This window comes from Chaetodon trifascialis, chromosome 11, assembly GCF_039877785.1.
Source record: "Chaetodon trifascialis isolate fChaTrf1 chromosome 11, fChaTrf1.hap1, whole genome shotgun sequence".
NCBI classification, from domain to species: Eukaryota; Metazoa; Chordata; class Actinopteri; order Chaetodontiformes; family Chaetodontidae; genus Chaetodon; species Chaetodon trifascialis.
Window position 1 is genome coordinate 8107489 of NC_092066.1, and position 26323 is coordinate 8133811.

The window sequence follows — 26323 nt, forward strand, 5'->3', positions numbered from 1 at the left end:
CCTTGCAACTGAAGTGTAATTACTGAAGCAGCACTGGTCCTAAGCATGGAGTGCTAAACCTCTTTCAACGTTTACTTCACTAATCCCTTGTTAGCACTTTAGACCATGGTTAAGACACCTAAATGCTTAGCTTCCTTTTCCAGTGGCAAAATGGCCAAGCCCTCCTGAACTGCCCTGCGGCCACATGCAGAGAAGCTACAAGATGCTGGTTGTAGACTGCCAAAAATCCAACAGATCAGTCATGTTTTTGTTTTTCTCCACATCTAGTTTGGGTGTCAGAAGTATTGCACTCCCCAGGGTGCCAAAGGGTTGACCCAAACATGCTTCGTGGTAATTTGCTAGAAATCCGACTAAATGTTAGACAGATCATCCTCTCAGACCTCTTAATCTGACAGTTTGTGCTCACCAACCGCTTACAGCATGGGCCTGCACATCTCTGAATGATGTTTTTTAATGCCTGGTGGGCAGCAAGGGGTGCACAATTGGTGGGCTGGGCGGAAAATTAGCTAAAACAGCAGACATGATATGAAGGGGGGGCATGTGGCATTTCTATCTCCTTCTACTCTTGTCTGCAAGGCAGCAAAGAGCTCCTGGAAATTTGAGTCAATTCAAGGTCAGTGCAACCCTGTGTTGGTTATGATATACAGTGCATACACATATACACATTGCTAATTTATTAGGCACACCAGGCTAAAACTAATACAACAGTCAATCCTACCTTCATGAAGATTATAGTTACAGTTACAGTTTTTGTTGAAGCTGTCTCAGAGAGGTGCTGAATCAAATTTACTATCATTATGGAGGCTGTACTTTGTGGTGCTTTAGCTAGGTGTACCTCATAAACTGGTAGAATCTATTAGGTACAGTTGGGAAGTACTGCATAAGCCCTGCTTTACCGCCATAACAGCCAGAATTAAGTGAAGGTCATGAGTCTCAGTTCCCGCAACGCAGCAGCTCCCTCTTATTATCTTATTTTAAACGTTCATATATTCAGCCTGTTTATCCAGTTAACAGTTACATCAAGGTTGCACTTATTGTGAGATGAATGTAAGCCCCAAACAGTTTGCTAAACCCCCCAAATTCCTTAAAGAAACACAGAGGATATGACCTCAGTATCCCAAGAATAACTGGCAGGCATATGGATGATTCATCTGTCTATCGCTGGTTATCACAGACTAACTTCAACCAATCAGATCAATGAACCACATGACGCAGTAAGACTGTTGCCGAAGCCAATCGGGAGAAGACAGAAAACATCTTTTTCCAGGAGATTCTTTGTTCTTCTTTCAAGGGAGAAATACTCTCTGGTTCTGATGGAACTGTTGCTAAAACAGCTGCTACATCATTCACCTTGTCAGGAGCCGCCATTGTTCTTTTCAAGCGAACAGTTGCTTTGCTCGCAGTTGGCTCACCTAAACCCCGCCCATGGCTGCCGGCAGTTCCTCATTGGATGCTGATTGGTGTGAACCACTGTCAACTAAATGTGCATAACTTGAAGCCTGGCAAAGTGGTTTCTTAGTTTGCGTGAACTCATGTGATCTCGCGATCCAGCTGCCTTGCAATGTATCTAAATGGTAGCTACCCCCCCCTATTGAACTTCTTTAATTCAGGTAACATTATTGTGTGTATGTATTTATATGTGTATGTAATCCAGTACATACACAGTATATTCACACATATATGACCTGGTTAACTTATTTTCAGAGTTTTTTTGCAAAGCAATTTTCAATATCTGTTTTTGGTAAGTGCTAATGTGTGTCCTAATGTATGTTTAAATGCGCAAAGTATGCATTATCTAATGAAATATGTTCTTAAGCGTGGAAATGCCATGAAGAGAAATCTGAACATTCAATAAAGCCACGTAAAAATATCTGTAAAACTAATTCCTATCAGTTTTTCCTAGGAAATGTTAGAATGCTAACAGGCTAAACTAAGATGGTAAACATTATACCAGCTTAGCATCAACATCTTATTGTAGTTATTATGGGCATTTTCGCATGCTGATATTAGCATTTCGCTTAAGGAACCACTGGGCTTAATTATGGCCTCACAGTGCAGCTAGCATGGCTATAAATTGTTTTGTTGTGTGTGCCAATGTGTGTTTTTACATCAGCTGGGTAGACTTTTGCAATATTTTGGTTAATTTTGAGCTGAATTGCTAGTTTCACCTCATACTAAAAGGTGCCATGTTGCATCGAGGTCCGGAGGCTGTGCAGGCCACTGAAGGAAACTTAAGTCACTGCCCTGTTCCCACAAATTATTATCTGATGATGAGTATGCAACTCATTATCCTGCAACTATCTCTTTGACAAAATTGCAGACATGAAGTGGTGCATCTGGTCATCAACAAAGCTTGGGTACACTATGACATTGAGGGGTCTAATGTGTGCCAGGAAATCACTAACCACACCATTACAGTACATTACTTTACACATTACACCAATATGCCTTTTAATGTGGGACAAGATGGATCCATCACACCACGTTCAGGCTTTATCCTGGACATAATGCAGCATGAATACACAGAAACAAAAATGTGCTGGTGTGGTTGAAGGAGGTTTTTCCACTCTTCAGTCATCCAGATGTGCTGATCAGGTGCTTCATCCTCCTGTTCTGAGCAGCAGCATGACTTCTATTGAAATACTAGTTCTGAACCTCCAAAACTTTTCTGTCTGTTTAATTCATATACTGAGTTATAGTCACATCATGATTTGGGAATATATTTAGCATTTCTATACTACATTTTCTTACTTACCAGCTGACATATTTGCACAGCCATACATTAATATATTATTATATGTTATTAATATCGCTGAGATTGATGTTAGTGGTTGTAGAAGCTCTATAGTCATGGTGAGAGTAATAGTAACAGGGACAGAGATGGAAGCTGTAGTAGGATGTAGTGGTAACAGTGATTCTAACCACAGTGGCAGAAAGAGTACACAGCTGTAAAAATCTAAGAAATACAAACAGTATAATTACAATATTGGATGTAATAGGCGTATCAGCTCACTTTAAGTTTTATTAGCCTATAAAACATTAACAGGGGAGACATTTTGTCAGATGACAGCTGTGTGTTTGTTTTTCCGGAGACAAAGTAGGTTGATCATTTTTACTGAAAAGAGACTAATAAAGGACTTAGGAATTAAGAGGACAGAGCATTAGGACATCTAAACCACTAATTTAAGAGTCTCCTAGGTGTAAGCTTTTTATAAGGGATTTCTGTCCATCTTGTTTGCACTCAGCATTATAGAGTCACAGTGAGGCGAAGGGATCAGAGCAGGTTTAACCTCAAGAAACAGGCCCGGCTATAAATTCACTGAGACGGTAACAGACACCATCCATCTAACTAGAAACACTAACAATCTGTTGTCCGTATCAACGCCATTTCTGGGATTTTCTCCGCTGAATGACAACTGTACCAAAGCTGTAATCCCTCAGAGGTGGAAGCATTATACTTTTACGCTTGGTGGAAATCTTGTTTAGGTCTTGATTACTGTGAGATCCCAGGTAGTAGGATTCTTCAGGATCAAGAACCCCTGAAATAACTAGAAAATCCTTAGATCCTAGTTGTGTTACATTCAGGAAATACCCACACACACGGTAAATGGATTTGCTCAATACACTGTAAAAATGTCCAGCTTTTCACAACTGCTAAATGCATAGAAGGCATCATTCTGCTTCTGATTGAAGGTAAGGGATCATAAAAACAATTCCAGGTTTACATTAGTTTTCTTATCAAAAGAATAAACCTTATTTTGGTGAGATACTTGAGCTATAGTGTCTCCAGGCAGGCAATCTTTTCTTCACTCTGCTGAAGTAGCACTTGACATGTCTGCATCAATAAAAGAAGAAAACCTTGTGCTGCTGACGGTCTCAGTCTCAATTGAGCTGATCAAACGCATGATTTGAGGCAAAGAGAATCCCTGATGCAAAATGTATTACGAAGTGCTTTAAAGAAAATGACAAAAGAAAGCTGAAATGTGAAATGATTAGCAGGGTGTTTGGTACAATACCTGTGGCTGTTAAATATAAATCACTGGAGATGGTGTCACCTGTATCATTGGATTAAATTCATATTTGGACTGAAATGGTACCTTAATTAATGAGACAGAGTCTACCGCCTCGCTAGTGCATGGCTCTGAGAGGCTGTAGCCTACATAAGCACAACAGTGCCTTCAGCTAAATGCTAATGTCAGCTAACATGCTCACATGCGTAGCAGGTTATGTTTTCCATGTCCACCACCTTAGTTTAGCATGTTAGTATGCTGACATACTCACATAGAAAATGTAAAAATGCTGACATTAAGCAGGTATTGGCCTAATGTTTACCATGTTCACCACCTTCGTTTAGCATGTTAGCACGCTAACATTAGCTAATTAACGCTGAACTCAAAGTATAGCTGAGGCTTGTGGAAAGCTTGTTATTTTTGCAAATATTTGGTCATAAACTAAAGAACTGGACAAAAAAAAGTAAAGAAAATCAATCACTACAGGCTACATTTCATCCTGAAGGGAACATGAATGTCTGCACCGAATATTATGACAATCCATGCAATAGATGATTAGATTTATCACTCAAAAACACAACTGTCCTCATAGTACTGTAAGCGGAAATGTCATCAAATCAGCAGGGTCATTAGGATTCATCCTCTGGGCAACATTAAATGTTTTTATTTATTTATCTATCTGATAGTTAAGATATTTTAATCTGGACCAAAATGGTGTACTGAACAAAAATTACACAAGAAAATATCATAACATGAACGAATGTTACTCCCCTAAATATTTGCTTGAATTCTAGGAACAGCAGCCAAGTTCAAGGTCGGCAGTGATCCAAGTTTTACACTAACCTGTCAATCATCTCTTTTTCTGTCAGAGGCCTCTGTAAACACAAAATATCAACGTTGAACAGGTGCCAATTCTCACATAATTTTCTCAAAATAGTGTCACATGCAAACAGCAAGGAGGGGCTGCAGAGCGCACGACCCTGGTCTATAAAAACACCATCAAGACTCAGAGCTTCACTGCTACCCGGTAACACAGGTAAGCAGGTGGCAGGTGTGATTCGTGTTTAAATTAATTGACTTAAAATCTGAATAAGTGAATCAGTGTTTTTTTTTCTTCTGTACAGGTTGTGGAGAGAAGATGAATGCCATCCAGGTGATTTCCCTCACTCTGCTGTCCGTTCTGGCAGCCAACGCTCAGGTCATCATGCCAGGAAGATGCCCGAAACCTGCTGTTCAGGAGAACTTTGATGCTGCCAGGGTGAACACCAAACTTTCTCTTTACTTTAATATACGGTGCTTTTCTTGATTTTAACTACTGGAAGAAAACAAATGAGGCCTACCAGAGAGACCATTTGTCCCAAAAAATAACAACCACATAACGCCTGACAATTCTGTATCTTCTGCTCAACAATAACTGATTTCATGGTGTTATTGTATGCTTCCTCTGCAGTATCTTGGTACCTGGTATGACATACAGAAACTGCCACATGCCTTCCAGAAGGGTGAGTGCAGCACTGCCACCTACAGCCTGAAGAGCCCTGGAGTTGTTGGTGTCCTCAACAGGGAGCTGCTGTGAGTACTCCACCTACGTCTCTCATGGATTTAAGAGTATCTTTGTCACCTGGTCATCAAAATGTATGTTTTATGAAGAGTTTGACCACTTAAAGTAATGTTCAGTCTGTTTAAGCTGTTAAGAAGTCTAATTCAGTAATAAATTCCTTCCAGTAAATGACTGTAAATTTACTGTCTCAGCTCTTTAAAAACCTAAGCTTGAATGAGATCAAGTGGTTTATTTTCTGCTGTTTCTGTCACTGTTTCTAACTGTGTCTTTTGATGTCTCTGTTTCTTTTAGTGCCGATGGGACCATTAACTCCATCAGCGGCTCTGCCATGGCTAAGGACCCTTCTGAGCCCGCCAAGCTGGTGGTTTCCTTCTTTGAGAGTAAGGACCCCTAATTTATTACAAACCCTGTCTGGGACACTGATTCTATGACAGCACTTTAATTTGCAGCACTGTCTTAAACAGAAATTAGTTTACTTGACTGTCCTGTCCCTTCACACCTCCAGACTCTCCTCCTGCCCCTTACTGGGTGCTGTCCACCGACTACGACAGCTACTCCCTGGTCTACAGCTGCACTGACCTCGGTGTGCTGCATGTCGATTTTGCCTGGATCATGAGCAGGAAGCCCACCATGCCTGAGGAGACCATTGAGGAGCTGCACAGCACCCTGGCCTCCATCGGAGTCAGAGTGGACAAGCTGCTCCCCACTGAACAGGATGCAGCTTACTGCAGCGCCATGAATCGGTAAACAGACCGAGGTAGCCCTGATTCAACCTTCAGACCAACAGACTGCATTGTGGTGCTTGTGTACTCTCACGGGTTTAAATCTCATTGTATGCCTCATGCAAAGTTAATACAATAAACTTATTTAAACAGCAGCACAGGTTTTGGTGTGTTTTCTGTGGCCTTCGTGGTGGTCTGATGGAGTTCAATATTGATAATCGATTAGCTATTCATTACAGTGCCTTTACTGTTATGTTTTCCTTACTGAAATCTCCCTTTTGTTAATGGGTTTTGGCTCTGATAGGCAGAATGTTTTACACCCATAGTTTCACACTACATTTCACACCATCATTACTAACTTGTCTAAAAATTAACAGCCAATCTGACATGCAATTAAAGGTGCAACACTGTCTGTTTCCTCTTAGCTGGAAAAGCTGGATCATCATCAAAGAAATCTGTGCCTATATGCAGCCTCATATTCTTATTAACATGCTCTTGCTGATGCTCTTTGATTCTAAGCGGTTTACAAGTAGTATACAAACTTTAGATTTCTCGTTTCTAACAGATTATAACACGTAGTTAAGTGAGCAGATATCAATTTCAATTTATGCATTTGTCAACAATTATAACTGATATACAAGCAGGTCAAGTAGTAAAACGCAATCATGATAATATAAAATATGTCCACCGCAGCTGCTGAAAAATAGTGTACATTAATTAACAATTCAAATGTCCTTATATATTACGTTTACAACCACACTACAATACAATTTATTTATAATATATAACACCTGTTGCTCTGCTTCAGTGCATTTGCTTCCTATAAGGACATAAAACATCAGTGTGGAACTTCTTTTTAACGTTTGGGCTCACTTTGGCACGATAATTAATCTTACCATCATCTGCGTACTTATACTGTACTAAGTTAGTACCTTTGAAAACAAATCTTACAAAGAGCTACTAACACCTAATTTGACTGCAATTTTCCAAATGTGAGATGAAAATCTACATTTTCATTGTATTATATTGTAACACATATGGGTATTTATTACTTGTCATTTCAGTTTGTCGGGTTGCTGCCTTTCATTGACTCACAGCACTGTTTAAATATGTATTACACTGCATGAGAAACTACTCCTCTTTACATGATGGAGAGCAAACTGGAGCTCAAAGCTTTGTACTTTTCAAAGTGTTGTGATTCCTCTGGAGTGGTGCAAGAAATACTCGGAGACCACAGTGTATAAATACTCTTAATAAGCAACAAAATATGCATAAAGTACAAAAAGTAAAAGCCCTCATTGTGAAGAATGATCTATTTCAGAACAATATATCAGATTAAATTATAATTATTGATGCACGAATATGTATGTGAAATCTTATCTTTGTCCATAATGTTATAATTTGGTGATTACATTTTGTTTTAGTAACTGGTAACTCAAGGTATCAAAAATAAATGTAGTGGAGTAAAATATACAATATTTTCTTCTGAATCCTTGTAAAGTAAAAGTATGCACTTATTGTACTGAAGTACAGTGCTTGAGCAAATTAACTTTGGTATTGAAATTGCAGTACATATTAGTGTTTGTAGTTCAGAATCAGCCCTATAGGTCTCAAGACAAAACACCCCACATCATGCATTTCTTTCCACAGGTTTATTGCACTGACTTTCAACGACAGGATGAGACAGAGAAGAGAACACACTGCACGCAGTCGTGTATCAAATCCAAGTCGGCCTGTGTCACAGTCCTATGGGCTGAAACAGGAGTATCTCTGTTTACTCGTTCATGGGGCTGCAGTAAGTCTCATCCTGGTTGGTGAGGACCATCTTGTTCACATTGACTCCAGCAGAGGTCAGGATGCTGTGCAGCTGCTCTAGGGTCTCCTCATTCAGAGTGGGCTCTCTGCTCAGGATCCAGGACAGCTCCATGTGGAACAGGCCGAAGTCGGTGCAGCCGTAGACCAGAGAGTGACCCTCATAGTCGGTGGAAAGCACCCAGTAGGGACCAGGGGGAGATGCTGCAGGAGATACCAGTATGAGAGTCAAAGCTTCAGAACACAAGTAACTACTTATAAAGACTGAAATGAATGTTAGAATATATTTGTAATGAATTAGACTTCTTTACAGTCAAAGGAGACCTCAAGCTTGGCAGGCTCAGAGGGGTTCTTGGTCTTGGCAGAGCCGACAATAAAGTTAATGGTTCCATCATCACTAAAAAAGAGAGTTAAAACATGAAACACTGGTAATAAAAATGTAAGTTTAGTTAGTTGTGTGTTTCTGTTCAGTCTAAGTTTGAAGTTGCACTGTATCACATATTCTCCCTTTTTCATGAAATGCTTTCCTTTCATAAATTTGAAATGTGTTTTAAGGGACATTCAATGCTCCAGGTGCATTAAGGTAAAAAATGTGCACAATGTGGCTTTAAAATCAATAGACGGTCCTGCGTGGAAACATTTCCATCACTAGGCTGTTTTTTTTGGTGTAACTAATTTAAAAGATAAAGTACTTTTCATTTGCTCCTGACCTAAAACATAATGAGTTTAAGCATTCATTTTTTAAAGAACAGGAGTATATTAAAAACCTCAAATCGAAAATGTAGACATTTAGGTGGTGTGAACTCACAGCAGCTCCCTGTTGAGGACACCGAGAACTCCGGGGCTCTTCAGGCTGTAGGTGGCAGTGCCGCACTCGCCTCTCTGGAAGGCTGTTGGCAGCTTCTTGATCTCATACCACTTACCAATGTACTGCAGAGGAAAGAGGATTTCACACAGTTAGAAAACTGGAGTGGCACTGAACATGAAATTGTTGCACAAGAGGCAAAACTGGTTGAAGTTTAACAGTATTGTACACCTCATGTTATACTATTAATTAGCAGCAAAGCAAAAGTTTAGGATTCACCCTGGTAGGATCAAAGTTGGCCTGAACAGCGGGTTTGGGACATTTGCCAAACTTCAAAACCTGAGCGCTGGCTGCGAGAACAGACAGCAGAGTCAAGAAAATCACTTGTGTGGTCTTCATCTTGTTCCACAATCTGCAGGAAACAAAAACAGACAGCACAAATATTAGAACATTCAGCTTTATGGCCTTAACTCAGTGAACAAAATGCCAATTTTGAGGGTCAACTACAGAATGAAAGAGCAGGAGACGTGCACGGAAATGAAGAGGAAACATCATGGTTGCCGTCCACTCACCTGTATGTAACCGGTGGTCCAACCTGTGTGCAGGACATTCAGTTTTGAGGGCCTTTTATAGATCTAAGGAGCCGTAGTTTCATCACTGATCACATTCTTTCGCCTCGCCTCCTCTGTGTTTACATGTAAAGGTGTGTGATGACGAGGTGGAGTGAGTGTGAGAGTTGGCACCTGTTCAAACGACAACACTGTTCAAACAGGCCTCACGCCTTCTTATCTTTGCAGAAGTAAATCTATCTCATTCATTCTTCTCTGTCCATTCATCTCAAAGATACTAACTTCTTTATTAGCATCACCATTTTCTAAAGGAATCTTGGCCAAAACTGGCAAAACACATCAATGAAAAAAACAAAGAAGATCCAAAAATCAAATAAAAGTTCAGAAATATCTAAATTTATTGGAGTCCTCCAATGGACAGTAAACAGGTGTAAAAGCAGCCAGGTCATTCGGCCATGCTGATATTCTGTGAACTAAAGGAATATATTTTTTTGTGGACTGAAGAGGTCACATTTCCTCTCTGAGGAGTTTAAAACCAGCAGCTGCTTATTTGCATAGCTTAAATATTTAAAATTGTCTCCTCCAAAAAAACAATTTATATGCCTTTCTGGTACATGCTGATATTAGTTAGAGAGAGCAAGCTGTATGGTCTCCCAAACTTTTAACCTCTATTTCATTATCAAAGAAAAAGTTATGTGCTTATTCACGTACAGTATTTCTTACAGTTAATGTTAGATGTGAAGATCAGTGCCACTGGGCAAAGCAGTTCTTTTCAGTGTACTGAATCATCAGAATGAGTTCATTAAAAAGATTCGTTCACCGGATCGTTCGGTGTTTGATCAGAGCTCTTTCTGCGTCGTTCCACTCACTGAACTGAAACAGGGCCCAACGTTCAGTTCAGTGAATTCAGGACAAGCCAGTGAGCTGAGAATTTAGCTGGATAAAGATATTGTTTGCAAACTCAGGAACAAAGTCCTATGCTGTTATGTATAGCACGTGCATTTTCAATATCTAAGAAATCAAATGTTTGATACTTTATCTGACTTCAAGAGTTCAAGATGAGAGGGAGGGAGATGAAGAGGGGTGGGCTTCAATGACTCATTAGCTTATGCACATTTAGAAATATCGCATTCAAATAGCTTGATGGAAACAGCAAAATTAAAAAAAAAAAAATCCTCATTTTCGCAAAAAAAGTTTTTTAAAAGTAGGTGCATCTGCCTTTTCTTTAATGTGCTAAAAGGGAGATGGAAACATCTCCGTCAAACAAGTTCTGACCCAACGTAACTCATATGACTAATCAGCTGTTTCTGCTATAAAACCCTGAGTGGAAGAAGAAGAAGCTGTCTTCATCTTCATAATCCTCATCTCTGGACAACAGGAAACATGGTCAATAGTGGCTAACATGAAAGATCAATTACAACTTGCCAAAAAGAGCAAATTCCAGCAGAAATCAAACATGTTTGTTCAAAAAATGTACAAAAAATTAGCAGACACTCCAGGAAGCTGCTAACGTTAACTGCTAAGAAGCATAACATACAACCACAAACCGATATTTTGGGTATTGTATGAATTAAGCAAACCAGATGTCAAGTGCTAATTCTGTCAACTAGCAACTCTAAAACTTGCTGGTTGACAGAATTTGTTGCATTTGGACCAAGTTAAGCTAGAAGTTTCCTCCCGCTCCCAGTTTTCAAGGTAAGCTAAGCTAACTGCTTGCTAACTGTAGCTTCATATTTAGCAGACAAACATGAGAAGTCTCAACAAGAAAGTGAGTAAGATTATTTCCCAGCTGCTTTCAATAGAATATCTTTCATCTTCCTATTTTTCTGGGTATTTGTGGGACATAACAGCCATACTTAAAAGGTAAATGGATCAGCTGTGAGGACGAGCTGCTAATTTCAAAAAGCAGAGTCTTGATTGCAGTGGAGTTTTTTCTTCCTTTAACAGAGGAGAAAAGGAGGCAATCTGGTTCTTATCAACAACAACAACAACAAACAACATACAAATTCCATTCCAGTGTTACCAGTATCAGTCTTTCAATCTTCAAACATAAGTGCAGTCTCAGGTGAACATTTACTGCATCCTCCTGCTTTTACAGACCTCAGGTTTCCCTCTCAGAGTTTTCTAAAGCACACACAGGTGTAAAGAAAGATTAATTGGGCACAGGTGCATCTGGTTTTCTTGATGCAGCGCTCCCACAGCAGCTCTCTCTGCCTTTGGATTCACTTTTAATCCCTGCCTTGCTATTACAGCCTTGGAAACCACTTGCACTGGAAACAGGTTGGAGCCGAAGCGGTCTTCGGTGGTTTAGAAGAGATGGAGAGAACAAAATCAGACAAAAGAACTGCAGCACTCAAAATGCTCATGAAAAACATTCAACATTTAGATACAGCAGGAAATGTGTAGTTGAAATTACAGCCAGAACTGCAGTATATTGTGATGAACAACTGCTGCAGGTGTTGAATTTTAATCTGTTAATTATTAGGCCCGCACTCAGTGCATTGGCCAATACATCCTCACTTTTGTAAGGCTCAGTCTGGTAATGTATTAGAGAATAAAACTGTTCTCCCATATTAATCTAAGTTGGTTTTCATAAAGTTTTCACAGCAAAAATTATGTTCACCTCCTTAGAGGGAAAGTCCAAAACATTCACAGGCAGATGTGTCCTGTGATTCAGTCAGTGTTTTCAGACATAGAAAGATCAATCAAGTAAAAAAAAAAGTCTTTCAGTGGTCGAATCGATCCTCAGTGGATCATGTTGTACTCATGACAAAGTAAGTTTGTACCTGAGAAATGACCTCTGAACCTCCAATGTGACACATTCTCAGGCATGTTTGACCAAAACCATGAAAATAAAGGCAATGGGACTCTTATCTTTGTTGAAGGATAACCACCTACAGTATCAGCTTAACCAAACATTCACCTACTGTCAAAAGCTAATGGACAATGAACAACTTATTATTTAACTTAAATAAATGTAACATGGTGCTCCCCTACTCTGATCTTCCTTTAGAATCTTATATATTCTAAGGAGCATGGTATGCTTAAAGCAGCACTATAAACTTCTAGAAAAACATTTTTAATATGCTTACAACTTGCTGATTTTTTTACATAATGTACCAAGTTTGTTATTTTATGAGTCATAATTAGCCTCCTCGGGAAGTGGCTGCTCTTCAGTATTCAGTATTTCAATCTAATATATATGTGTGTGTATGTTCCAAATAGTTGAGTTTGAGAAATCTGCAGTCTGCTTAATGTCAAAAAGACTGAAAAAAAAGCATCTATTTGACCTCGCTCTGCTGTTTTTGTACATTTTCATGAACAAGAAAATCCTTAGAAGAGAGTTTTTGTCCCTTCTTTTGGACATTACGCAGATTGCTTGGTTGTTTCTGTGGATCTTTTTCTTGCCGCCATTGTTTCTCACCCCCCTTCCATATTAAACTCTAACCCTACTCCAAGCTTTAAGGAAGGCAGATGTTTTAATTTGAATGTCATCATAGTGTCCATTAAAGCCACAGTACTGTCTGAAAAAACAACATATTTTAACTATTTTTTAAAGTGGTTTCAGACCTGCTTTAATTTCTTTGCACCGTAACTTGTGTTACACTTTACTAAATTACCTTTTGTATGGTATAAAACAATCCTTTTGACTAACACTGACCAGTTCTGTGAAAAGCTGTCAGTTTCCATTCAGGTGAAAGGTCACAGGTGGTGTTGTGAATGCTGCTCGCCCTCAGCAACAGGAATTATTCGCAAACTTTGTGTGTGTTATGTCATGTGCTGCGGCAGGGCGGGTACATCTTTCGAAGCCCCCCCTCCGATCACCTGAGAAGCTTATTATGCATAATTCGGGGCATGCAGGGGGCTCACTGGAGGGGTCAACAATAATAACAGGGTGGCCTTAGCCTCCTGCCCCCCTTTGGTGGCGGCCTTGGCAATGCTGAGTTAGTGAACACATATATCACACTAACCTCTGTGTTGAGTGGAACTACTTCTCCTCAGTGAGGCGTCTGATGTCAGATTGCAGTGATGATGATGATGATGATGATGATGATGATGATGATGATGCTACTTACACCATGGAAACATGGAGGTGTTTTCTCAAAGATGGGAAGGTGTGTCCACAGAAAAAGTTTTGTGAGCAGGCTTTCCCACCAAAGTGGTTGTTGCTGGCTGGATAAATTTAAGAACAGGCCACATGAGTAGTGACTGCAATCATGGCTGAAAAGGCAGAGAAAAGAGCGCCATCTACAGACACATCACAGTACTGGGCACACTGCTGACTGAACTCCAGAAGTGAAGTGCAAAAATGACACTGCAATGCCTGAAAGAGACAAAAACAAAAGCTTGGTTGATGACCACTGAATCTGCCCTCCATGTGATGAAAAACTAAATTTCAAGCATGTGATCAAAACAAGTGTGAGCCTTTTTTTTCACTGCTCCAGGCAAACTGTCTGCATTTTCATCTGCTTCTTTAATATTCTTTCCCCTTCTGATATTTTTTTCTTCATCTGCGAGCACGTATCCCAGCGTGGTTGGTTCTGTCCTTGATCATCTACTGACCAGTCAGGCTCGTTGCCTCTATCCAGGGAAAAACCTGGCGCTTCTGCTTTAACCAGGCTTTGATGTTTCCGGGTGCCGCTAACAAGTCATTCCTCTCAGAAGTGTATTAGCTGGAAATTGAGCCTTTTGATCTTTCTCTTCTTTAATTTAACCTTGTTTGTAGCCGTGGGGTTTTGTCTGAAAGCAGTCAGCATTTAATGGTATTTCCATTTAATTGACAGGTTTTGCATGTATTTTGCTGCATAACCATGCATGACCACGTTTCTTCTACTATTCATAAATACAGAAGCTCTGCGAAATTTTCACATTTTGAATGAATTGATTAGGCTGGCACATGTCGAGCTCTCACTGATTGTGTACCAACTTATAGTCTTTGACTATATGAGCATGTAAGCAATGATTTTAACAAAAATCATGACAAAAACAAGATCAATAACAACAGCAAGGGGCAGAGGCGTTATAGTTTCAAACCTATTCTTTATGAATTGGTTCTTCTTTTTCTGAGCATCTGCCTCCTGTTCAGACTATTCTCATCAAACCTGTGTGGTAACATTTGACGCATAAAGATTACACACTTTACACACTTATCCTGCAACATTATGCCAGTAAACACAAATCAAAGCTAATTCAAAACTTTAGCGTGTTTCATTTCAATGGGTAAAAAAACCCAGCATCCTCTCCAGAAACACGACACTAACAAATCAACACTTCTGTGAAAACCATGCTCCTCGACGAGGTTTCGCAATGTGCTCCAAGTGGACCCGGCCCCAGTCTTCTGTTTCCAGCAGATTTTCCAGCATGATGGCTGACAGGATGAGAGTCACCAGTCAGACTGGCTGAAAACCAACACAGAGCAACAGAGAGGAGGGATTGTGCTCACAGAACACTGAGAAGAAATGTCAGAAAAGGGGTGAAATATGTGGAAATAGGAGACCGTTGTGTGTTATTATGAAACAGTAAACAATGCAGATAGATGAACCTTTACTAGTCAAATTGATTTGTTTAACCTTTATTGTTTTAGGTAGTTTCACTGAGCCCTGGCCACTCTCACACTCTTACACATTCACATTCTGAAGCTGTCCAGTGCAAACACAGTCTCATCTGGTGACCGCTGAGCAACTCCCATGTTTTGTACTCTGCCCAAGTGATGGTGATAACGGAGGGGAAGGGCTGCTTTTTCACTTTCCCCTGCCAGATTAATCCTGTGTGGATCGAACTGGCAACCTTCTGGTGAATGAATTTTCCTAGAGGGATAAATAAAGTATACCTTCTTCTTCTGATCCATCCAATAGCTGTTGAGACATTTCACTCTGAACCAGAGACTTCAGATGGTCACAGAAGCTTCAACATTTCATCCTCTGGGGAACATGAATGTCTGTACCACATTTCATGGGTACAGACTGTTGACAGATTTCGCTTCAAACCACAAATGTGAAACATGTCACAAATGGTGGCATGAGAAGCAGGGATCACATCAACTCAAAGATTCATTGCCTGTTTAGGGCAATCTATTTAATAGCGGATGAGATATTTCAGCCTGGACCAAAGTGGTGGACCAACAAGCTGGCATTCCATCTTTAGAGCCAAGTTACAAAGGTTAAAGTCCTTAGTTATCAAATGTATAAGTAAGCTACTGTGATATGAACGTGACAAACAATATTGAATTAGGTCAGATGTAATTCATTTTGTGAATCGCTTTGTGTAACCAGGACTAAGTGGTTTCCTTTCTTAGGTTTGAGAATAATGAACTATTTGCAGCTGTGTGTGTAAAGACATTGTGTATCTCTGCAAACTGAGGTCAGGAAAACACACGCACACACACATGCACACACACACACACACACACACACACACACACACACACACACACACACACACACTCCTGCCCATCTAAGGCAAGAGAACATCTAGATTGTGTTAGAAAATTTCTACTGGTATGTCCCCCATGACTCCACTTAGCTAATAGTTTACTTCATGTCTGAAATAAAGATGGCTCTACACAAAGACAGCTATTGATGACACAGAGACTGCAAAATCTCGCAGAGAGCAACGTCTCTAATTCAAATACCAGAATTTGTCTTAGGGAGAGAGCACATATCTGCACCACCAGGCAACAGCGGTAAGAAATATATTTGGTACTGTATATAGATCATGATAAACAGTTCACTTACTGATTACTTTTAAGACTTTTTGTGAGAAAAAATGTTATTCAGCATCTTAAATTAATTTCGGATTCTTATTTTTTTAATGATTTCTTTTACTTGTATCCTTCTCTGCACATAATTCAAATTTAGTTTGTCAGTGACTCATTTGTATGTTTTGGTTGAAAAACATTTGCAGGTAACAAAGGACGGTCGAGACAATGAAGTTATCTTTAGTTCTGGTTTTTGCATTCATCCTGCCGCTCATCAGGGCTCAGGTGCCCCACTGGGGACCATGTCCAGAACCAGCCGTTCAACCAGCCTTCAACCTCAGACAGGTAAGAGCTTCTTTGTCCAGAATATGATAAATTAAACTGGCAGACCAATGCTCAGTGCTAGTGATGATGATGGTGAGGGGGTGACGTGATGTGTTGGAACCAAAACAGCTCTTCTTTTCCTCTTGTGGCATTTAAAAAGGAAAAAAAAGAAGAAAAGATTACATACTGTAGATTAATAATCATGTAAAAAGCCCTTATATCTGCTTACTTCGTGAGGGTTAAAGTAAACTGGCATAAGTAGTATTTTACTGTTGTAGCTGCCAAGGTGGAGCTAATTTTAAAAAAAACTTTTAAACTGGAATCTAAGATGGAAATACGTACTCAAATAAAGTCAAAATTGTACTTGAGTAAGCGTGCTTAGTTACTTTGCCCCACTGGTAGAGACAAGGTTTGATCGGACACCTGCTGTACATTTTAATGAATCTACTAAAGTATGTAGATTTATTCATACTCTCTACTGACGGTGCTCTGAATTGTCTTTGAACTCGTGTGTGTTTTTGCCCTCACAGTTCATGGGGAGATGGTTTGAAATTGCCAAACTGCCGGCCCAGTTTGAGAAGGGACGGTGCATCGAAACCAATTTCACTTTTAGGACAGACAACTCCATTCGAGTGGTCAGCTCTGAAATACTGTGAGTCCTATCTGCAATTTCACTGTGCAAATGTGGAGTCAGGAGGTAATATTTGCATGGTTTGTATTTCCCTTAATCCAACATGAAATTTAACTGTCTGTTATAAAACAGAAAAGGAGAGCTGAGGAAAATTGAAGGGACTGGAGTCATAGAGGATATGAAGAATCCCGCCAAGCTGGGAATAAGTTATTCCTATGGTGAGCGAGATGTCTGATACATCTTTGGGAATAACTGCTATGTGTTGTTTTGTCAGTAAAGTTGGTGAGCCTCCACTTTTATCAACCTCATATGAGACAGTTTACTTTCTCTTCCTGTCAGATCAATAGAAAATATTGGTGGTGGTCTGGTTTTGATCTTCTTTTGTGCTCCCTTACGCCACAGTCCTGCCATACTCCCCTTACTGGATCCTGTCCACTGACTACGTGAACTCGGCCCTGGTGTATTCCTGCACAGACATACTGAGGCTCTTCCATGTTGACTTCGCCTGGATCCTGAGCCGAACACGAACCCTGCCGGACTCCACCGTCGAGAAAGCCAGGGAGATCTTTGCCAACAACAACATCGATGTGAGCAGGATGATTCCCAGCAGGCAGCAAGGCTGTGACAAATCCCTCTGAGCATCAGAAGAAATGCAACACAAGATGGTGCTGTTGTTGACGGGAGGGAGAACGTGATTCATCATGTGAAAAAATATTTGACTAATATTTTATGCTGATTGTTACCAGGAGGTTATATTCAACTCAGTCACTGTTTATTTGTGGAATAGTTTCCCTGCCTTTTAAAGCCAATAAAAATGTTTACAGCACAAATTAACTGCATGCCTGTATTGATAGTAAGTGGTTGGATGTAAGTATAGCAGTGTAAGTGAATGCTAAATCATAGTTTAAACCTGATGTTTATAACATGAAATGGAGACATAAAGTACCTAGAGTCAATAAACGTCAATGAAACTTACTGTTATGTGATCTTCTTTGATTCTGTAGCTGCATCCTTTTAATGAAACTAACTGTATGAACATCAGTGCACAGTTCAGACCTTGGATGGACACACGCATAGAGTCAGAAACAAAAACTGATTTGAAAAGATCTACATGAAAGGTGTTTTAATTCATCCGAAAAATAATTTAAACTACAGACTACTAATTAATGTACTCAAAGGCTTTACACTGCAAGGCATGTTGTAGTGGTATAATGTTGTATGAAACACGTATGGGAGTGGTCACTTTTATGAAGAAAGAAACAAACTTCGTATTAAAGGTGTAAAGTATATAAATTGTAAGGGATATAGATAATAAACAATGCGTAGACCTGTTATGTTTTTTCTTATGGCAGCATTTTCCAACAGGTCAAATCAAAAGCAAATAATGAAAATACTTACTATTAATGTTGACTGCCTCTCGACTTGATTAATATTAATACGTTTAATGTAATAATATTCATGTAATGGGTGTCATATGACTGAGGGCACAATTTCATGCGTGACTGCTTTCCTCATAACGAACTCGCTGCGGAACCTTTGTCTCTTGCCTTTGCCTTGACGTCGGATTTATTTTGTCGTAGCACAACAATAGCCTCGCTGTGTAGTTTACTGTGTAGCATCTCTAGCTAAAAAATTGACGATAATCTGGTTTTGTCTTCGTGGTTTTGTCCACCCATGCCACTGAAGGATCAGTCAAACTCGACCGTCATGAAACCAGCAGTGGATGAGATGTTTCCGGAGGGCGCGGGACCATACGTTGATCTGGATGAGGTTTGTTAGCTAACTAACAAGTTAGCCGGCTAACGCATTAGCTTAGTTACGTACATAAACAGTCATCAAACTTTAGCTAGACGTTACTTAATATCCTTATTTATTACCCTGTTTACAGTCTAATACCGTCATAGTTAAGTTTAACGTTAACTGGCAAAAGTAACAAATATAATTAAACTATATTTTCATTCACATGCTAATGTTAATGTAACTGTTTGAGCAGGTAGCTTCGATTTCGCTAGCTTACTGCGTTACGTTATTATCGCTTGTTTACTTGTTAGTGACCCAGATAAGGTACTGCCTGTAAGACGTATCCATTGGTGGGAGAAATATGTAGATCATTAACTTCGAAGAGAAAAAATAGTACTACCACACTGAGAAAATACTGCAAGTAGTAGTCTTGCGTCCAAAACTTTACTTCAGTAACGCTAAAACTACGTATTATCAGTAGAACTGGCCATTAGCAGAAGTACCCATTATGCAGGAAATGCTCCCTGTCAGTGCTGTGCTCGTAAAGATGATTTTTTTGTGGGGGATTATACTTCTAGTGTATAACACAGAAATGTGTACTTTGGATTTTAGTGCTGTAGTTACTTAAAGTTGAGCTAATTTAAACTACCTCATATATACTTGGGCAGTTAAATCTGCAGCATTGCATCATAATCTGTACGATCATCGTGTTTGTGAGAAGCGTGTCGTTATCTCTCTTTTCATGAGCCCTGTTTCAGCTTTTTATGATGCATTTTCCAGCTAATCCAAGAGGATCTAAAATAGTTAATTATTTTATGAATATTTAATCTTTGTCAGAATAATTCACCTAATTTAGAGATATGTAGTTTTGACTGGACAGGAAAGGTATGAAAAACTGCAGCCTGAAAAGTAACTTGTAATTAAAACTATCACTTAAATGACAAATGTAGCACAGTAAAGAATACAATATTTACCCCTGAGATGTAGTCGAGTTTAAGTATGAAGTTGCATAAAATGGAAATACTTTAGTAAAGTACAGGTACCTTGAAATAGCACGTATAGCAAGTACAGTACTTGAGTACCCACCATAGGATGTATCCCAATCTCTCTCTATATATATATATGTGTGTGTGTGTGTGTGTGTATATATGTTAAATGGATTGTGATATCTACATGATGTATTTCATTTTACAAAGTAGCAAAATAACTCAAATATTCACGTGAGGCCTAATAAAATTGATAATACACTAAAAAAAGTTCAATTAAAGATGCCTTTTGGGTTGACAAACTGTCTGCTGGTGGGGATGAAAAGAGGAAGCAGAAAAATGAAAAACTAATGATTCAAAAATAGGGGTGTAGCATTTTCTAGTTTGTAGATCATCACATAAGAGTACAAAATATACCGTCTTTGTAGACCAACTAAAATTAACATGACAAATTTATCTAAACAGAGTGTTAGTAACAGGCTAGTTTTCTGCGTGGTTGTCCTGCAGGCAGGCAGCTGGCGGTCTCTCTTGGGTTAAATTTGTGCCTCTGAGCTGCATGTTTGTTCTCTGGCAGGCTGGGGGAAGCACAGGACTGCTGATGGACCTGGCTGCCAATGAAAAGGCAGTTCACTCGGACTTCTTCAATGGTAAAGATTTCGTCATGTATTGTACACACAGCTTGCCATGACTCACTTTTCCATCTGAGAAGCTAAGATTGTCAGCAACAGATTTACTGTGTGTCAGATACTTCAACACACACACATATACATTATGTGTATAGATGCTCCATTATTCAATTGAAAAAGATACATAGTGATAAAAATCTGATACACAACAGTTCAAAGCTAATTTGAGTTATTGAGTATTTAAAGTATTGCGAGCCAAATGCCTAAAATCTACTGCCACACCACTAATACTAAATGATGAGTGCCTATACACAGGGAAACATGTGGGGCAGCCCCTAAAGATACATTTTTCACTGAAATGCTGTTGACTGGGTGTGTGTCCAGCATTTCAATCATGGTTCATGTGCCTGAAGATGAAACAGCTTATTACTGCAGTTATTGTCTTCATCTGGAAGGAGTTAAGGGCCAGTCACAGCTCATGTTAAAGCTGTTGTTTGCTTGCCTTGTTTTAACTAGTACTTGCAGTCAGATTTACTGTTAGTGCTCTAGTCTTGTCAAATAAGCATTAAGATTCATCATGACACTGATTGTTTCATAGCACCATTGAATGTTCTAGATCCTAGAATTTCTCTGTCGAGTGGTCCTTTTTCGTCCACAATATTGACCACACAAACCTCCATATATAAACAAAAGACCACAGAGACTAGTTAGTTAGATGGCTGTTTGTCTGACCTTTGTATTGACTTGCCAATTAATCTTTCCACCTCTAGACGGAGCCTTACACCTGCTTTTGGCTGTAATGATCCTCTTAGAGGATTTTACAAATAGATGTATCAAGGCAAAGTAATTTAGCCTCTCAGGTAATCTGAATTGAACTGAGGAGGAGTCACTCATCTTCAAATAGGAAAATTGTCAGTGAGGCCAGATTGAATCTATTAGCACATGATGTTATTTCACCTCTGGGCGTCAAAGCGCTGTTTCTTCCACAGCAGGAACTGTCTTTACTGGACCCCAAAACATTCCTTTTGCCCCTGCCCCCCTTTTACAAACTGTGTTTTATAATGTAGTGTGATCTCTGTCCCGAGGCGCAGCTACATCAAACAGCCACAACGTCTCGCCATATGCGACACAGATTCCACGCAGGCTTCTCAGCAGGAGCTCTGTGGATGTGCTTTGTATGGGGCTCATTTGGGGCGGCAGGCTTTATTCCCTTCCGATAGAGATACGTACCACTTAACTGTCTCTAGGCTTATTGAAAGCAGCTCCCAATCCCCTGGCCTACATTTTTAAAGGGATTTTAAATGTTCATTCCTGTGAACAATCAGTGACATTCGGCTCAATTCTTTCACAGTCACAAAAGTGAAACTGCTGTGTTAATTTGTGTCATTTCACACTGCACACTAATATTCAGGTTGCAGCAGACCTGTGGAAACATAACTTCAGTGGATTGTACTTGTTTGGATCTATTTCTAATGTTTTTTAAGTTATATCACAAAGTTTTTGCGAAATCGGCCGACATGCAACTCCAGTATGCATCTCATTGGAGATGTTTGTGTATTGTCAGTTGTAGGTGTATTTAAAATACAGTATGACCTCTGCAGGCTCACACTCTCACCACCGTCAACTTGTCCACATGGTGTATTCCATAGTTATGTACGTTAATGTATTTTTGCATTGACGCTTGTGTTTATTCATCAGTCCTGTTCAGTTAACCGAGCAAGTTGGACAAATCTAAAGTATTAATGTGGGTTCACAGTGTGCAAAAAAACCCAGACTGGACATTTAGTGTTATATATTCTCATGCTATGGTCCCCTACTTCCAATTAAGGGACATCTAAATACTCTAATGCACACAGTGACATTTTAGACAAGAGGATGCTTCCAACTTTGTGGAAAGAGTTTGAGAAAGACCTTTTCCTGTGCAGTGTGACAACATGCACAAACCATTCATAAGGCCTGAGCTCAACCCCCTCCGTATAGTGACACCGTATAGTGTGTTGGCAGGAAGTTCACTTTTCCACTGTAAAATGTCCCTCTCAGTACACGTGTCATGGTCACAATTCTTCTTCTTCTTCAAAAAAAAAAAATTTAAGGGATCTTTGTTGAACATGATTGATTATGACATTTGTTGTTGTTTATAAAACACTGGCCAACATATGAAATTCTTAGATATTGATACTGTTATCCACCTGAGAAATCCAGCATCAGCCAGGCTAAAGCTGTTATAGCAGCATATTAATGCCAAGGGTGTTGGAATGAGATGCTCAGCAATCACGTCCACATATTTCTGGCCATATGGCCAGCAGTTACAACATGACAGGAGGAATTTTGTCACCTGGGCGTACCTGTCTTTCATTGTGGGCAATGTGTCTTTTTTTGTGTGAAGGCTTTAATTACGACCAAAATGTTGTTTTTCTGTCATGTGCTGTCTGATTTCTATGCTCTGCGCCTTTGATGACACCTTTTAAAACAGCAGTCTGTGCACAAGGACGACTTGTGGATAACAAACAAAAATGTGTAAATTCTTGTCTACTGTCTGCACACAGCACGCTGTATGTGGACTTGTAGTGAGCAAACTTTATTTCATGCACACACACCTGGCTGGTAGCACTCCAGGTAGCCATTCCTTCCTTTCCTTTCTTTTTTTGTATTGGTATTTATTTTTGATAAATGATTTTTAGCCTAAATCACTTTTAAAGCAGAAATTTCAAAAGAGAAAAGATTTGCTGCTTTTTTTGTCTTATCTGATCATAAAGTATATGTATTTGATATTTTGGACTGCTGATCATGAGACGTGTCGATATCACCTTGGGCTTCAGGAGTTTTTAATGATTATTTTTTCATTTTTAAACAATCAGTTTGAAAAAGATCAATTAATACCGGAAGTAATCAGGAGTTGCAGACCTAGCGTTTATTGTACCAGGATGACCCTCTGCTGCAAGTAATGATCATTTTCATTAACGATTAATGTGCTGATTAGTTCCTCAATCAGTTGATTCATTATTGTGCCTGGAAAATGTCAGAAAATAATGTCACAGCCCAAGACAACAGCTCAAATGATAAATCGAATGTAAAAAGAGTCGTAGTTGCAGCAAACATACAGCACAAACATACAGTATCCCCTCATATAGCACATGTCAGGGAATGGCTGTAGAGGTGATGCAATACTGACTGAATGGTTAAACATACACTAAAAAATGCATGCAGAAACCGAGGATGTGGCACATATTCCCATGCATGTTCCTACGGTTCTCCTGCTGACCTCTGACCTCACAAACTGTCAGACCCACAGGAAAGGCACTCAGCAGACTTCTCAGATCCTTTTACTTTTTTATCACCCCGCACCCCTCTAACCCTCCAACCTATAACGCTGCTTTATGAGAAAATGTCTGGCTGGCAGAAGCATTTGAAATACAACCACTGCTTCATTGTCCTGCTGTTATGTAACTGTAGCGTAATAATTATGTTTTTGTTTTCCTTCCACAGATTTTGAGGATCTGTTTGATGATGATGACATCCAGTGACAGAGACTAATGTGTCCTCAGAGCATTGATGGATGACATTCACACCACTCTGCGCATTTTCCTCAACTTTTTTTTTTTTTTTTTTTGTGGAAAGCAAACCAACCATTTACCGTCTAATGACATACAATTTCCTTTCATAGTTGTCCTAGTTTCAGGCTTTTTAAAACATCCTTAAAAAGTCGTCACTGGCTCCAGATGTTGTGAAATTCTTAAGATCCCAAGGATTCCTTCATATACGGTCGGTCAAAATTATGAGCTTGTATTGTGCTCATGTCTCCGACCGCTTCTAAACTGGATTGCAGGTTTCAGTGTGCCGGAGAACACCTGTTAGGAGCGTAATTATACATATGATGGGCAGAGCCTCCATATGCTGTCACTCTTAAACATACTGCAGATGGCATTTGATAAATGATGCTCTGCTGAAATGGCTCACATTATTTGTATGACAGTGTGTGATAGTCATATACATTATGTGTGCTTTATATCTGCAGTCTGTCATGTTACGTCATAAATTTGTACATATGTGTACAGAAGTTATGTATCCACAGTTGTATTTTTTGTGATGGATTGTACATGTGACACCGGTGACACTGAAAGCAAATTGTACAAAGTTAAAGCTGAGTGATAAATAGTATCTTCCATCAGTTAACGAGTGTGTTTTCATGTGCCTTAGTATCTGAATTGTGATTGTGTTTTTGTGCATGTAAACATCTTATCCTGTTTCAGAAGCCTGGATGTGCCACCTGGAGTATTCTGATAAAATCAGGAAACTGTGGCTTGCAAACACCTTATCCTGGTTTCTGATCATTCTTTACTGGTGCAGAACAAGGTGTTGAATCAAGTTAGAATCGTGTATACACGTACACATGTAAATGCACTCCATGAGACATGAACAAAATTAGTGATTAAATGAGTTCTTGAGAAAACAGTCTCACAAGTTTGTATTGTACATGTACAATTTTAAACTTTCTGGTCCATCTATAAATGGATCTAATAGTTGTTAACAATTGCTGGTTGGTCGATACTTTGAAAGAAAATTAATAATTATTTTGATACCTGATTAATCATTTTTATTCCATTAATTATCAGATAACATTACTTTAGTCCAGTTTCTCTAATCTGAAGGTCCTCTGCTTATCTCTGATCTATGAGACCGGAAACAAATATCTTCTGGGTTGTTCACTGTTGGTCAAAAGAAGGACAGTTTCTAAAACTGGAAGGGACAGTTCTCCCTCTGTTGACATTGTATAGACCAAACAATAAACTGATTAATCAAAATTAAGGAAATAATCTGCAGTTGAATTGATAATAAAAAAAATAATTGCCACTTGAGGCCCTTGTTAAAAGCAACAAGAAAATGATGTTTAAACCTTAGATTTAATGTGATTTAGTCCACTTGCCATATCATCATATGGTAAAATCCTTTATATTGTGATACTTATTTCAGCCACACTGCCCAGCCCTTTATCAAGGTGATAATAAGATTCGTTATAAGATTATTGTCCCATCATTGCCAAATCCTAAAACTACGGGATGTATTGCAGTTTATTCCAGGAGTAAGTGCAGAATGTAGAGGCTAGATAGGATAAGCCAGCACTCAGAGCGAGCGTGATCAACTCCAATACTGCAGCCAATAAGCAAAATAAGATAGAGCAACTTTTGGAAAAGAGCCTCATAAACAGAAACCAATACTTACCTCGAATATGAAAGAGTCAGGACAGTTTTTGTAATATAATGTTATGAGTGCAGTTGGCATCTGCAGCTATGAGCCTAAAGGTAAACAGCACACAGACTGCTGTCAAAAGAAACCCGCTTCAAAATCTTGCCTATAGAACATGTGAGAGACCCGTGTGGTATTTGCATGGCAACATATAGTGTTTTTCAGTCTCTGCTTGTCAATAAGCGATGTAGGTTTTATCATTTCTGAAGTATCAACTGTGCTGATATTGAGATTCCCTCAATAGCAGCACCAATAAGAATGCTGATCTGAAGGTCAATAATATTTCCCGGTTTGGGAAACAGTACATTGGGTTTTATTACTATTCAGCACAAGTTGCAGACTGATAAGAGGCTTCTGAAGAGCACGAAATGCAAACTGCAGGTTTTTAACAGCTCACAGTACAGAATCAGCAAAACAGAGAATTGTACCGTCAGCACAGACATACACAGTTGTGTACAAGACAATGGCATTAATTACACTCAAAAACCAGCAGTACACACAAAGTACTATCTGATTGGGATTTACAAAATGAACCACTGGCTGCAGGATCAAGGGCAATTAACAAAAGTGTCTGTAATAGTAGGAAATTATCAACT

At 39.3% G+C, this 26323-nt stretch overlaps 4 protein-coding genes across 5 annotated transcripts; 3 read left to right on the plus strand and 1 right to left on the minus strand.

Annotated features, from left to right (window-relative positions):
* The first annotated feature begins 5145 nt into the window (after window positions 1-5145).
* Window positions 5146-6318, plus strand: LOC139339256 (apolipoprotein D-like). Its single transcript, XM_070974790.1, has 4 exons — window positions 5146-5268; window positions 5461-5582; window positions 5863-5951; window positions 6077-6318. Exons 1-4 carry the CDS (start codon window positions 5149-5151, stop codon window positions 6316-6318), a joined length of 573 nt encoding a protein of 190 aa, XP_070830891.1. The 5' UTR covers window positions 5146-5148.
* A 1749-nt stretch (window positions 6319-8067) lies between these two features.
* apoda.2 (apolipoprotein Da, duplicate 2) lies at window positions 8068-9309 on the minus strand. Its single transcript, XM_070974803.1, has 4 exons — window positions 9190-9309; window positions 8914-9035; window positions 8417-8502; window positions 8068-8309 (listed from the first exon to the last, which is right to left on the minus strand). The coding sequence occupies exons 1-4, from the start codon at window positions 9307-9309 to the stop codon at window positions 8068-8070; spliced, it is 570 nt and encodes a 189-aa protein (XP_070830904.1).
* Window positions 9310-16120: 6811 nt separating this feature from the next.
* On the plus strand, window positions 16121-18071 carry apoda.1 (apolipoprotein Da, duplicate 1). 2 transcript variants are annotated; one of them, XM_070974699.1, is made up of 5 exons: window positions 16121-16161; window positions 16383-16521; window positions 17031-17152; window positions 17264-17349; window positions 17534-18071. In XM_070974699.1, exons 2-5 carry the CDS (start codon window positions 16405-16407, stop codon window positions 17767-17769), a joined length of 561 nt encoding a protein of 186 aa, XP_070830800.1. In that variant the 5' UTR covers window positions 16121-16161; window positions 16383-16404; the 3' UTR covers window positions 17770-18071. The 2 variants fall into 2 exon arrangements, with proteins under 2 accessions (XP_070830800.1, XP_070830801.1); XM_070974700.1 differs by having other exon boundaries at window positions 16130-16177.
* Window positions 18072-18693: 622 nt separating this feature from the next.
* Window positions 18694-24656, plus strand: LOC139338990 (COP9 signalosome complex subunit 9). The gene is made up of 3 exons (XM_070974387.1): window positions 18694-18901; window positions 20432-20504; window positions 23970-24656. The coding sequence occupies exons 1-3, from the start codon at window positions 18806-18808 to the stop codon at window positions 24005-24007; spliced, it is 207 nt and encodes a 68-aa protein (XP_070830488.1). The 5' UTR covers window positions 18694-18805; the 3' UTR covers window positions 24008-24656.
* Window positions 24657-26323: the final 1667 nt, after the last annotated feature.